A 15,117-nucleotide genomic window follows, 5' to 3' on the forward strand; every position below is an offset into this window, starting at 1 on the left:
TGTGGGTGCGATTCAGGGATGGATAAGGCACTTCTTCCCTCGATGTTTGGCAAGGGAAGATATTGCCTGTGATGTGGACGAGGCGTTGTGGCCAGACCCAGCTGTGCGGCAAGGTGCTGCCTAATTATTTTTCTTGACTCTTTTTTTTCTATACATTTTTTCTGCAATTTTCTTATTCAGTTTACTCTTTTTTTGTGAGCATATTTTTGTTCAGTCCAATGTAAATATATCTGCTGTGCATATGTTGCACTGACTTGTTTGGAAAAATAAAAAACTGTTTCAAAAGCATGTGTGTGTCTCTGCAAATATTTCTGTGCATCTGAAGATTTTCTACAATTTGAACTATTTTAGTATTATGGCAAAGCATACTAAAGAGGAGAGTGCTTTTCATTATGCCCAACAGTGTGTAGTTGGTTAGACAAAAATCTGGTAATATGAAGTGTGTGCCATTTCGTGCAAACATTTGATTTTGATAATGCTATATGTAGTTTTGGTTGCAGTGCTTCATTTTGCAGGATCTGAGGTATTTTGCAGTTTGGATGTGTGGTTTTGTGAATTGTGTTAAGTATTTTGATAAAACCAGCCTAGTTTGCAAAATTGTGTTTTAGCAATTGGGAAAAACTGTAACAGCAATAAATAAACAATTACACACAGTTAAGATAATGTCTCAATTAATTAGGTGGTAGAAGTAAGGTTTAAGGGTGTCTTGTACTGTATCTCTCTGTTCCTGTAAATTCCCAATTCTGATAAGAAGAAATACAGGGTGGGAGGGTGAACATGTTGTCTGGCACTCGTCCAAAAGGGGAGGGTCAAAAGCAGAACTGAGTTATGGTCTGGGAAAATGCCACGATAAAAGCTTGAGCCTGGGTGAAGCAATTTAATTTGGGCTTGAATCAGACCCACATTATGCTGGTGGAGCTAGTGTTGCTGGCCGCTGTGGCTCTGTCTCTCCCTCTCCTCTCCAATGGTGAAGTGCTGTGAGTACATCATAAATACAATCGTTTTCAATGTGGTAGAACATTTGGTGCCACAATTCTAAAGGCAATACATCAGCCATCCTTCCTAGAATTGTCATGGTAAAACGTGTCATAGAAACATTGATGAATAATAAATATTACTTCAAAAAATTATAGTATTAATAGATAGATTTCCATCTAATTGGAGACAGATTTTCATGCGAAATTTTAAAGGACTTGTTGCGGGTAACATTGACTTTTTGTGGATACAAATCAGGGTGTAATGATGTAGCGCACACAAAATGTACTTTTTTGTTTAAGTTGTCATGTACAAAATCTAAATCTGAAGTTCAATATTTTTCCATTGCATTTTCAACAGTACCAATAGTTTTGTCACAAAAACTGTTGCGCTAAATAGCAAATGTGCCTAATCTGGTTTTGGCACATGTCCCAGTGGTTCTCAACTGATTTTGCCTGGGGACTAACAAAATTGACCATGACAAATGAGTCACGACCCAATATTATGGACTGTTATATTGCAGCTACATTTTGTAATGTTGTATTGCAGCTGCCTTCTTGGACAGACTTCACTTGCAAAATAGACTCTGGCTCAACGGGCTACTAGAATACAAACAGTGAATGGTTATACAAGCTATAATCCCCATTATCAAAGTCAATCAGTTAGCAAACAATGACGTTTCTCATTTCACTCTTTCAATTGTCTTCATGTGTACATATAATTAATGTCAATACATATGAACCATATCGATTGCATGATCCGTAGGGCCGTGATCATTGACAATTCACATTACACAATATGTTTGAAGCGTGCGCTCCAAGCCGAATGAATAACTATTAACAGTAACTGAATGGCCCACTCTCCCGATCGCCACAGATAATTCAGATGAAAGGTAACAGAGTCGATGGATTCATGGGCGCACAGAACTTCTGGATCAGATGGAGTTAAGCAAGAGAAAGCAGCGAGATCAGGCGATGGCAATTTCCTCCTTTTATGGAGTTGAGATCTGTCGGACATTTCCACCTGACCTAATTAAAGCGCCCCTGGCCCAGCTGAGTAAATGGCAATGAATTAAAGGATTATTCCACCAACTCCATGGGCCTTTTCTACAATTATGGTATAAAAGAAAGTCATTACACAGCCATATTAACTAAGAAAACATTTATTATCAATTCAAGAGAATAAGCCATTTAATTAGGCAACCAGTTCAGGAGTGGGTGTAATAAATTATCAGATTCAGAATATGACATCGAATGAATAGCTTCACAACCTTGAAAAGGTGTACATTTTTAACCAGTTCAATAAAATGTAATATGAATGTCAGAGTTGATTAACATACTGAACAATAACTAATTTACCTGTTTTTCTGTGCTTGACAAGATGCTGTTTAACAGTTTTTTTCAGTGTGTCGCTGTGTGCTTTGTTGATCAGATTCCAAATCTCGACCGTCCCTTGCGTTGACACTTTGAGCGAATTCAGATTCTAAAAAATATCCACCAGGTAGGCAAACTTTGTGAGCTACTCCTCACAAACGAAATGTTCAGCCAGAGGTAACTTGTTCTCCGAAAAAAAACAAAGCAATCTCCGCTTGAAGTGGGTATGTGTGGGGTGAGAATTGTTATTGTTTTGGTCAGTGAGTGAGTATGTGCAGCGTGAAAATGTAGCTAGCCATTTCATCACTGCGGAAGTGCTGCACGTGGGGGTCGCGACCCCCCAAATTGAGAATCACTGCTCTAGCCAACAGCTCGCAGATACGGTGCGGGTAGGCTAGTCTAGATGATGAGATTATTATGGATAAGAGCAATAATATTTTTATTTGTCATGATATCGCCAGAATAAGACCCTCAATATTTATTGGAATGGAGCATCAAGATCACTGTGCACTTTCACCACCCTGTGAAGTTCATCCTCATTTATTTCATCAGTAGCCCAGTAAACAGTATGGTTTGCCGAGTCATAGTGGGAGGACACCATATCTTCGTGACTCCAAGTCTAGTACGATATGATGGTTATTATATCAATATTTGTTTATAAAGGCGTGTCCACCGCAATTTATCGTATAATATATATTTACTGACAAGGATCTGTTTGCATTTATAAAATTATACCGAAACTTCCTGTTTCCATGAGCTGTTGTGATTTTTAAAAATTTAATATGATATGACTTTACTTACGTAAAAACTGTGTATGGAAACGTGATTTGTGCCATACAACTTGTTTACCAGTTACTGTGCATGCGTTGTGAATTTATTCATGTTTTGTTTGCATGGCCACTGCAGGTACCATCATGTTATGACACACAAGTTACATTTTTATTTCCTGCAATTACACAAAAAAGTACAATATTTTATAAAAAAGGAGGGGGGAAATTCTTAAAGAGATTGTTCACTTTTTAAATCAAAGGGAAAGTTCGGGATTTTACAACTTGATGTTAAGAGGATCATCACCCTAAAAGTAGTCTATGGGCCCGAAGAAACTGTAATCTATGGGTTAGTTGTCTTTAAACGACCTCTACAAACATCGTCTTTGTTTAACCACCGCCTTGACCTCTGAATACTCGGCTATGAAAAGCCAACTGACATTTACTCCTGAGGTGCTGACCTATTGCACCCTCTACAACCACTGATTATTATTTGACCCTGCTGGTCATCTATGAACGTTTGAACATATTGAAGAACGATCTGTCTTTAATGGCCATGCACTCTTATAATCTCCACTTGACACAGCCAGAAGAGGACTGGCCACCCCTCAGAGCCAGGTTCCTCTAGGTTTCATCCTAGGTTCCCAACTTTTCTAGGGAGTGTTCCCTAGCTACTGTGCTTCTACATCTAAATTACTTCCTCCTTTTTGAGTTTTAGGCTGGGTTCTGTGTAAGCACTTTGTGACATCTGCTGATGTAAAAAGGGCTTTATAAATACATTTGATTGATGGACAGTTGTGCCTATCAATGGCCAAATCAACTGAAATCAACAACATATTTGGTTGACAAAAAACATATTCTGTTTATAGGATTTTTTAACCCAAAGTTTGCATAGAGGGGTCAGTGAAGCATTAGCCTACTAGACATCCCAGAATGGCTGAATAAGTCTACTGGTTTGGAACCTTGTTCAGAGGTAATACATTTCTCAGCAGTTTGCTATACTTTATGAATGGTGTGAGAAATGGGAACTAAAAATGGATTATTACACGGCTCCAAACACAGCATGTATCTGCAGACAGATTCCCCAAAAACACACACGCAGACAGATGCATGTACACATTGATCAGATGTCAGTCATTCCATAACAAAAACGTCTAGCCTGTGATTCAGTGCAAGGTGTGTTATAGTATGGTGCACTAAACAGCCAACAATATGCCTTTAAAATACATTTTTCCCAACGTTCGTGGAGATCACATTCATGGTAAATGCTGCCCATGTCAGGTCAACTGTAAATGACCTTTAAAGTGTGTTATAGTGTGCTGTGACCTGCCCTGAATTACATCCCGGGCTTAGTCAAGCACAAATCAATATTCCACCCTCCATATTTTGAATCATCCTTTCCCCTCTCTTCATCACTGCAGGTATGTCATGTCTGCTCCTAACCCTCTACGGGTGGGTAGCATGGAAAGGGTCTTTGTTGAAGCTCAAGGTTACTCAGGGGATGACCTCAATGTCCAAATCAAGGTGATGAACTTCCCTGCGCAAAATAAATTGCTTTACACCACAAGTGTGTCCCTGAATTCAGTGAACAAATACCAGGCACTTAAGGACATTAAAGTAAGTCTTTATACATGTTTCCTCACATAAATTAAATGGCTTCAGAAAGAATTCACACCCCTCGACTTTTTACACATAATATGTTACAGACTGAATTTAAAATTGATGAAAAAAACAGGTAAAAGCTGATATGTCTTGAGTCAATAAGTATTCAACCCCTTTCTTATGGCAAACCTAGAGTTTAGGAGTAAAAATAATAACATAAGTTGCAGCTGCACAATTCACTTTTTGTCCTGAATACAAATTGTTATGTTTGGGGCAAATCCAATACAAGACATTACTGAGTACCACTCTCCATACTTTCAAGCATAGTGGTGTCTGCATCATGTTATGGGTATGCTTGTAATCATTAAGGACTTTTTCAGGATAAAAAGGAAACGGAATGTAGCTAAGCACAGGCAAAATCCTAGAGGAAAACCTAGCTCGTCTTTGAACCTTTCTACACAGGTCTTCCGGTCCATCTCTGCTACTGGACAGCTAAGCTGTTTACCAGTGTATACAACAAGAGTAAACAGAAATCCAACAGGCTTGTCCTTACTGGGGTCAGGTCAACGGCCAAGTAATGTCCATTAGGTTCATGTCCAGCCACCACCCAACCTCCAAACTACAGGTGTGTTCAATTAGGCTCATACCTTTCCGGGCCATCCTCTCCCCTGGCCAGCAGATGTAGCCAACTTCAACTATGACAGACAAAATGAGAAGAAAAAAAATCCAGAAAATCACATTGTAGGATTTTTAATGAATTTATTTGCAAATTATGGTGGGAAATAAGTATTTGGTCAATAACAAAAGTTTATCTCATTACTTTGTTATATACCCTTTGTTGGCAATGACAGAGGTCAAACATTTTCTGTAAGTCTTCACAAGGTTTTCACACACTGTTGCTGGTATTTTGGCCCATTCCTCCATGCAGATCTCCTCTAGAGCAGTGATGTTTTGGGGCTGTTGCTGGAAATACTTATTTCCCACCATAATTTGCAAATAAATTCATAAAAAATCCGACAATGTGATTTTCTGGATTTTGTTTCTCATTTTGTCTGTCATAGTTGAAGTGTACCTATGATGAAAATTACAGGCCTCTCATCTTTTTAAGTGGGAGAACTTGCACAATTGGTGGCTGACTAAATACTTTTTTGCCCCACTGTATATCGGGTGTCCTTTGAGCCTTTCTACACAGGTCTTCCGGTCCCTCTCTGCTACCGGACAGCTACGCTGTTTACCGGCGTATCCAACAAAAGATAACAGAAATCCAACAGGCTGGTCCTTACTGGGGTCAGTCTACGGCCAAGTAACGTCCGGTAGGTTCCTGTCCAGTTGGGCTCGATATCCCTCCCAGTATTGGAGGGCCCTGCATGTCAGCTCCAGACCAAAAACAGATCTGGCCAAAGCTAGGTTAAAACAGCCACCACCCAACTTCCAATCTAATTTTGGGGCTCCGGAGAGGCGCAGCGGTCTAAGGCACCGCGTCTCAGTGCTAGAGGCGTCATTACAGACACCCTGGTTTGAATCCAGGCTGTATCACAACCGTCTGTGATAAATAATTGTAAATTATTTAATTAATTAATTTTTTTATTGTAAATTAATTGTAAATAAGAATTTGTTCTTAACTGACTTGCCTAGTTAAATAAAGGTTACCTTTACAAGGCTCTTTACCCTTCCAGGCCATCCTCTCTCCTGGCCAGCAGATGTAGGCAACGAGCAGAAATATACCGACCTTCACACACCCACCCTCTAAGCTCCATCACATTCTAAAAACATGTTTTCACTTTGCCATTATGGGATATTGTGTTTAGATGGGTAGAAAAATATATATTTTTAGTCAATTTTGAATTCAGGCTGTAACACAAAATGTAGAATAAGTCAAGGGGCATGAATACTCTCTGACGGGACTGTATCTTCATAAGTTATTAATTTCACAATTATACCTATGGTTGTGAACTTTGCACAAAAAATCACTTGTGTTTTCTCCAACTTGTCAGATCCCGGAGGGACCTGACTTCTTTGATGAGGACTACACAGGGAGCCAGTATGTGAACCTGTACGCTCAGTTCCCAAGCCACAAGCTTGAGAAAGTAGTCCTGGTCTCCTTTCAAACCGGCTACATATTTATACAAATGGACAAAACCATTTACACGCCGGAAAGTACAGGTATGCTGAGCCCACTGACCTAAAGACTTCGAATTAGCATCGCTCAGCAACCACTTATGCTCGGTGGCGGACTGGGACCAGAAATCGGCCCTGGTATTCCTAACACACCGGCCCATTTTTAATTTTCTTGGGGCCCCCATTATTAGCCAGATAATGATCATTTAGCGCAAACAAAAGACAAGTTAAACAGGCCCACTGGGCTAAAAATGGACCGACCCATCTGGCATTTGCTCGAAATGCCAGATGGGTCGGTCCATTTTTAGCCCAGTGGGCCTGTTTAACTTGTCTTTTTTTTGCGCTGAATGATCATTATCTGGCTAATAATGTCTGCCCCTGTGAATCAATTTGATTAATTTGGGGTCGGGTCGAAACATTCATGGACATTTAGCTAGCTAGCTGGGAGATGAACATTGGGGTGTTACTTTACCTGAAATGCATGTGGTCCTTTTTTTACCAGATCTTTGTAGAATTTTGATCCGCAGTCAAAATCGTGTTTCTCTACTTAATCCACAGATAAAAAGGTGTTACTCTATAAAAACCTAACATCTTAAACTACATTCTTAGTGTATTAATTCAGTAATATTGTTTCAGTTAAATACAGAGTCTTCAGTTTAAACTCCGGTTTAGAGCCTGTAACGGATAGCATCAATGTGGAAATTATGGTAAGTAAGTAGTCCTCACAATAAATGTAACTGCATTGACAATGCTTCCTTAGTGGTGGTCGATGCATATGGCCAGTTGTCAAAATAGTTTTTTTCTGACATTACTCATGTTTACAACTGTCAGTCTTGCGTAGTAACAGATTAATTATCTGTGATCCATTTATGTTAGTCTTTCACATTTCATGTATATTATTTATAGAACCCTGCTGGAATCACCTTACTGCAGGAATATTTCAAACCAGATGATGGGATGACATCTAGAGTCTTCCCTGTCCCAGAAATCCCCAGGTTTTTTTGTGCTATTCAATCATCCTAACACACTTATCAGGAAAACTTTTGCCTGTGAACTCTTCTGCTCTCATTCTCTTTTTATATAGCTTTGGAAACTGGAAAGTCGTGGCCAAGTTTAAGAACAGCCCACAGAAGAACTTCACTGCAGATTTCGAGGTGAAAGAATATGGTAAGAAGGGTATTGGTTTGGGTGGCCTTTTATTAAAAGGACAATTACGCCACTTTTCAACCTCATATTCATTTCCAGTCTCCATATGTGAAAATGACACGTTTCTATGATCTGTGGTTAAAAAGATATGAAAAGAATGTTCCTAAAAGATGCTTCTCTATGACATAATAGGGTAGGATTAAAAGTAAGAAAAACAGTGATTTTCAAAACCTGTTTCTAGCCAGAGGGAGGTTATTTTCTTTCTCCCCACATCACTGAAAATATGATGATAATAAAATGATTGAAAATCACTTTTTTTTTTTTATGTTTTAATCTCTGATGTCATTGGGAATATTTTTTTGTTTGTTCTTTCTATAAAACATAGAAATGCACCGTTTTCAATTAGATGAAAAGAGGTGGAATTGGCCTTTTAAGAACAGGCCTCGCTTGTCTAGGACGGAGTGTTTGTACAGAGTAAATAGGGCCTATGTAAACTACATGAACTTAACAAAAATATAAACCAACATGCAACAATTTAAAAGATTTTACTTAGTTACAATTCATATAAGGAAATCAGTCAATTGAAATAAATACATTTGGCCCTAATCTATGGATTTCACATGACTGGGAATGCTGATACAGTTCATTCGGAAAGTATTCAGACCACTTGACTTTTTCCACATTTTGTTACGTTACAGCCTTATTCTAAAATTGATTAAATCGTTTTTTCCCCTCATCAATCTACACCCAATACCCCATAATGACGAAGGAAAAACAGGTTTTTAGAAACTCTGGAGCTCTGTCAGAGTGACCATAGGGTTCTTGGTCACCTCCCTGACCAAGGCCCTTCTCCCTCGATTGCTCAGTTTGGCCAGGTGGCCAGGTATAGGAAGAGTCTTGGTGGTTCCAAACTTCTTCCATTTAAGAATGATGGAGGCCACTGTTCTTGGGGATCTTAAATGCTGCAGAAATAGATGTAGACAGGTGGGTGCCTTTCCAAATCATGTCCAATCAATTGAATTTACCACATGTGGACTCCAATCAAGTTGTAAAAACATCTCAAGTATGATCAATGGAAACACGCACCTGAGCAAAATTTAGAGTCTAAGGTATTTCTGTTTTTATTTTAAATACATTTACAAAAATGTCTAAAAACCTGTTTTCACTTTGTCATTATGGGGTATTGTGTGTAGATTAAGGCTGTAAAGCAACAAAATGTAGAAAAAGTCAAGGGGTCTGAATACTTTCCGAATGCACTGTAAGCATCTGGTGGTCACAGATACCTTCAAAAAAAGGTTGGTGCGTGGATCAGAAAACCAGTCCGTATCTGGTGTGACCAACATTTGCCTCATGCAGCGGACACATCTCCTTCTCATAGAGTTGATCAGGCTGTTGATTGGAATGTTGTCCCACACATCTTCAAAGGCCGTGCGAAGTTGCTGGATATTGGCGGAACTGGAACACGCTGTCGTACACGTCAATCCAGAGCATCCCAAACATGCCCAATTTGTGACATTGAGCATGGAAGAACTTGGACATTTCAGCTTCCAGGAATTGTGTACAGATCCTTGTGTACAAGTCCCTTTGTTCACAATGTTAACATCCGCAAACCACTCCACAACGCCATACACGCTGTCAGCCATCTACCAGGTACAATTGAAACTGGGATTCATCTGTGAAGAGTACACTTCTTCAGCGTGCCAGTGGCCATCGAAGGTGAGCATTTCCCCACTGAAGTCGGTCACAACGCCAAACTGCAGTCAGTGCAAGATCCTGGTGAGGACGATGAGAATGCAGAGGATTTTCCGTGAGACGGTTTCTGACAGTTTGTGCAGAAATTCTTCAGCAAATTCATAGGTTCATCAGCTATGTTGGGGGATGGTGTTCTGACAAACAGAGTGAAAAACTAACGGACAACTAGTCAAAGCTCAAACCAAGTTTATTCACCCACTTGGTCAAACAGCTGAAAAGACATGTTTACACAGGCACATATATTTATACCCTCCTTCTAGGCGGAGTCTGTTGCTAGGCAGGAATTTAAGTGGTGACTGTTCCTTCTCACTTCATCTGACCTGACCTTGGCCCACATTCCTCACTCCTCCCTAATCCACGGCTATACAACCTTATCAGTGACTGAAACCAGACTGTTACTCTTTGCCTCTCTCCATAGGATACATGAGATTTGACAAAAACAAAATGTAAGCAATAGGAGATCAGGAGACAGAGACAATGCCATAGCTATTCTCCCGGCAGTCGCTGTATGGACAGAATGTAAACTTTCTGCACTCCCCTTTCTCACTCAGTAGATTTCTATACACCCAGTTCTAATATGGTAACATGAACAAGGATATTTTAAGTTAGAATCCAACACTTAAGCCGGGTGTGAAGGTCCTGGGGTTGGCTGGTTACATGTGGTCTGCAGTTGTGAGGCCGGTTGGACGTACTGCCAACTAATCTGAAATGATGTTGGAGGTGGCTTATGGTAGAGAAATGAACATTAAATTCTCTGGCAACAGCTCTGGTGGACATTCCTGCAGTGCAACGCTCCCTCACAACCTGAGACATCTGTGTTGTGTAACAAAACTGCACATTTTAGTGACCTTTTATTGTCCCCAGCAAAGGCTTTTTGATATGCGGGTGGATTATTTGACAATGGAGAAATGCTCACTAACGTGGATGTATACAAAAATTTTGAACAACATTTTAGAGAAATATGGTGAGTTTGGACATTTTTTAGGATCTTTTATTTCACAGAAGAAACCAACCCTTTACATGTTGCGTTTATATTTTTGTTCAGTAAATTAATTCATAACTAACTTCCTATCTAGTTCTACCCAGCTTTGAAGTCAAATTGACAGTGAGCAAGTCCTTCTTCTACGTTGACGATGATGAGCTAACGGTCAACATTAATGCCAGGTTGGAGCCATTGTAGAATGTCAAAATATATTTATAGTTATTTCCATGGTAACTATTGCTAAAATAGCTACTTAACGTTTCATGTCATTTATAGTACTCCTCTATCTGTTTCCCTCCCCCTGAATTCTCTGTGGTGATATTACTGTATGGTTTGTGTCGGAAGGTACCTGTTTGAGGAGCCTGTGAAAGGAGTTTGTTTTGTGGTGTTCGGGGTGATCCAAGGAGTTGACAGGACGAGTTTTCCTGGCTCTCTCCAGAGAGTGGAGGTTTGTGCATGTAATATGGGAGGGAGTATATTTGGATGATACACATACGGGTATTCAAACATTCACCATGGGTAGTCTATATTTGATTAGCTCTATAGCTCGAATAACACAAGTCTGACAGATGGACATCTTGTCTTTGTTTCTTTCAAATGCAGCTTAAGGAAGGAGTGGGCAAAGCGGTACTGAAGAGACAGCACATTAAAACAACTTTTACAGACATCAATAAGCTTTTGCATAAATCCCTATACATATCAGTCAATGTGCTAACGGACACAGGTAAGTAGAGGCTGTAAGTTGTGGTACGTGCATACGTTTGCATCTTTTGAAGTGTGCGTTTGTGTTCAGTCTCAGAACAGGGAAGGTGTTGGGTTTTAATCCCTCAGGGAGTGAGATGGTGAAAGCAGAGAAGAAGGGAATCTTCATAGTCAAGTCACCGTATAGCATTCACTTCAAGAAGACCCCGCCGTACTTCAAACCAGGAATGCCGTATGATGTCTCGGTACATTTAAGAACATTCAATCACTGTGTTCTACATTAACTCAATTACTATGCTATTCCAAAGTGTTGCCCAGTTCTTTTAACCAGGGAACCCACCTGGTAACTGTGGTCAAGGGGTAGGATGATATATTGGGCTTACACTGTCTTTCCTACCTATTGGTCTAATTGTACCTCTTTCCATTTGTACTATTAGGTGTATGTGACCAATCCAGACGATTCTCCAGCCAAAGATATCGATGTGGAGGTTTTACAAAAAGACCAAAAAGTGCTGGGGAAGACCCATGACAATGGTATTGCCAAAATAACCATTAACACGAAAGCGGGGGATTCTGAGCTGCCAATCACGGCAAGTTCAAAACTAAAACTTCTCTAAGCCGCAATCCAATTATGTGTGCATGTCTGTTTTGGCTTTTTGTTCTGTATCAATCACAGTGTTGACGCCTTGTAGTCGTTCATGTTGTTACTCTATTTCCACACAGGTGAAAACCAAAGTCGACGGACTTGGGGATGACAGGCAGGGCACACAGAAGATGACTGCCAAACCCTATCAAACAAAAGACAATTCACAGAACTACATTCACATACACATCCATTCTACAGATGTCAAAATCAAAGATCAACTCAAAGTAGACCTAAGCCTCGGCAGCAGTCCCTCGGCCCAAAATAACAATCATGAGATAACCTTCCTGGTGTGTACTGGTCAACTTTAACCACATAGACTTGTGTATTTTACCGAGCTGGGGTGCATTGGTTGGCAACATTACAGGGTAAAAATGCTACATGGTGTGTATTTATTGTATTCAAGTGTGGTATGTAAACCAATATATCTATATTTTTTGTTGTTTTTGAAAAAACGTAAAAGCACAGAGGTGCTGCTTTGAGGAAGGAACAATAACCTGGGTCTTGTTCCTTACTTAAACCATGAACTCACTGACTCCACCCATCCCTGGTTGGTAATTTATTCCCTTAGTGCCAGTTTGTCATCCCCGTAGGGAGGATTACTGTCAGTTATCGGTCTCTGTGTTCACAGATCTTGAGCAAGGGACAGCTCATCAAATCCCAAAAGATAGAGTGGAATAAGGGACAGGGACTGATGTCACTGCCTCTGGTGGTGAACAAGGATATGATCCCCTCCTTCCGGGTCGTGGCGTATTACCACGTGGGCCATAATGAGGTTGTGTCTGACTCTGTGTGGATCGACGTCAAGGACACGTGCATGGGATTGGTAAGAATGTTGCCTTACTGTGCAGAGCCCATCGTCTAGTGGTAACACTGTTCTCTAGTCACATCTACCACTCTCCACCAGAGAGCGGGGCTCAAACTGTGTCCACCCTTTCTACTGTTATACCCATGTGCCTGTCTCCCCCTCTTAAAAATGGTTCCTTACTGTGTTAGTATTTCAGTGTGAGGTGTTGCATTCAGGACTTCTCAAACATGACCTCCGTCTTTGTGTGCCATACTGTAGCTAAAAGTGAAGGATGTCAGACACAGTGGTAGTTATGCACCTCAGAAAAGAGTCACCCTGTCTATCATTGGTGATCCAGGGGCCAAGGTGGGACTTGTGGCCGTGGATAAGGGGGTCTACGTCCTGAATGACAAAAGCCGACTTACTCAGACTAAGGTGAATAACTGCAGACTGAACTTTCCCTACTTCAGCCAGCTAATTAATGATACTCTTTGATCCTTGTCATCTAAATTGTGCATAATTGTTCACTTATTGATATTAGTCCATACCTACAGTGGTATCCGAAATTATTGACACGCTTGAAACAGATGAGCAATATTGACTGTATAAAATAAATACTGAGCTATATTGCATGCCAAAACATATTTTTTTATACTAACACAATTGCTCAGAGAAAGAGATTTTGTAACAAAAATTAGGTAGGGGTCAAAATTATAGACACCCCTAAAGATTCTTATGAATAAAGTAGTCAAAAGTTTAGTGTTTGGGCCTATATTCCTAGCACGCAATGACTACAGTACATCAACCTTGTGACTCTACAAACTTGTTGGATGAATTTGCAGTTCGTTTTGGTTTTGTAAATAGTATACAGATAATCCTGAATGAATTGTGAATGATGATGATGAGAGGGTCAAAGATTATACCCCCCAAGACATGCTAATCTCGCCTGTTATTGGAACTTCAAAAGCAAGCTTGATGTAGTCATTGTGTACTAGCAATAGGGGACCAAATACTAAACCCCTTTATTCGTAAGAATCTTTAGGGGTGTCAATAATCTTGACCCCTACCTTATCTAGATGAAGAAGAAAAAAGATGTTAAACAATATTTATTTCGCAGAGAAATGTATTAAATAATATAATTTCCCAATTTTTTTGGAGCATAGAATATTTTATTTATTTAACAAATTTTTATTGCTCATCTTTATCAATGGTGTCATCATTTCAGACCCCCACTGAATGTATTTCATGTGGGTATAAAAAAAAAAAGTGACGTGTTTTTTTAAATGTAATCTTTCATGTGTATTAAAAAAAAAAAGGCCATGTGGGTATTTAACATAATTGTACTCGGGAAACTGGTTGGTTTGATAAATCAAATTAATGTGCGAGAGAATTCAACTCTTATATTTAAAACAATATGATAAATAGATTTTTGATAGATGCAACATTTTCATTTGTACTCTTTTTTTTTTGTAAACTTTTTTGTAATCTTTGACCATACAGAAGATTGCACCCTACTTGCCCACCAACACTTGGGAATGTTTTGGAACTTAGCTGATTTGTGTGTAAGTGTGTTTTTGGTTTTACTGTCCTTGTGCGGACCAGAAGTCCACAAGGATAGTAAAATAGGAAAGGTCGGAACAAGTGGGGGAATTTTTGTCGGTCCCCACAAGGAAAAGGCTATTTTAGGTTTAGAGGTTAGGTTTAGGGGTTAGTTTTAGGGTTGGGTTAGGGGTTAGGGGAAATAGGCTTTTGAATGGGAATCAATTGTCTTGTCCCCACAAGGATAGTAAAGTGTGTGTGTGTGTGTGTGTGTGTGTGTGTGGTGTGTGTGTGTGTGTGTGTGTGTGTGGATGCATCCATCCTTAGATCTGGGACATAATAGAGAAACATGACACAGGCTGCACTGCAGGGAGTGGAAAAGACAGTATGGGGGTTTTCTACGATGCTGGGCTGGTGTTTGCATTCAACACTGCAAAGGGCACCCCTCAGAGGACAGGTATTTGACATAAGGCCTCTACATAAAAGCTGCAATACACATTCAGGCCTGTCTTGCGTGGCCATGCCTGCCTAGTCTCTCGTTCACTTGACTTTTGGAAGTCAGGCAAACTTCACGTTTGGATTTCTAGTTTGAATGGTAATGGTCAAAGTCAATTGCATTCAGTGCTCGGATTTGATTGCCTCAGTAAAGGCATTTAGTGTATTCTCTTTTTCTTGTTTTGTCCGTGTCTCTGTTTAAGTAGCTTGTTATTTTGTTACTCAATGTCTCTTTG

General features: G+C 39.9%; 1 protein-coding gene across 3 annotated transcripts in view; it reads left to right on the plus strand.

The window, feature by feature from the left end:
• Positions 1-856: 856 nt before the first annotated feature.
• The window catches only part of LOC109865657 (complement C3), a 38,739-nt gene continuing 24,478 nt past the window's right edge, over positions 857-15,117 (plus strand). Inside the window, exons 1-15 of one of the 3 annotated variants that reach the window (XM_031799212.1) lie at positions 857-977; positions 4,537-4,732; positions 6,712-6,880; positions 7,472-7,542; positions 7,742-7,830; positions 7,920-8,002; positions 10,810-10,897; positions 11,061-11,163; positions 11,319-11,439; positions 11,547-11,662; positions 11,855-12,007; positions 12,141-12,350; positions 12,692-12,886; positions 13,127-13,282; positions 14,714-14,843. In XM_031799212.1, coding sequence (XP_031655072.1) covers positions 907-977; positions 4,537-4,732; positions 6,712-6,880; positions 7,472-7,542; positions 7,742-7,830; positions 7,920-8,002; positions 10,810-10,897; positions 11,061-11,163; positions 11,319-11,439; positions 11,547-11,662; positions 11,855-12,007; positions 12,141-12,350; positions 12,692-12,886; positions 13,127-13,282; positions 14,714-14,843 — 1,951 coding nt within the window. In that variant the 5' untranslated portion in view covers positions 857-906. Of the gene's footprint in view, positions 978-4,536; positions 4,733-6,711; positions 6,881-7,471; positions 7,543-7,741; positions 7,831-7,919; positions 8,003-10,809; positions 10,898-11,060; positions 11,164-11,318; positions 11,440-11,546; positions 11,663-11,854; positions 12,008-12,140; positions 12,351-12,691; positions 12,887-13,126; positions 13,283-14,713; positions 14,844-15,117 lie in introns of those variants that run through there. The other 2 variants (XM_020453991.2, XM_031799213.1) reach the window with 2 other exon arrangements.

The sequence above is a fragment of the Oncorhynchus kisutch genome, linkage group LG20 (assembly GCF_002021735.2).
Source record: "Oncorhynchus kisutch isolate 150728-3 linkage group LG20, Okis_V2, whole genome shotgun sequence".
NCBI lineage: Eukaryota > Metazoa > Chordata > Actinopteri > Salmoniformes > Salmonidae > Oncorhynchus > Oncorhynchus kisutch.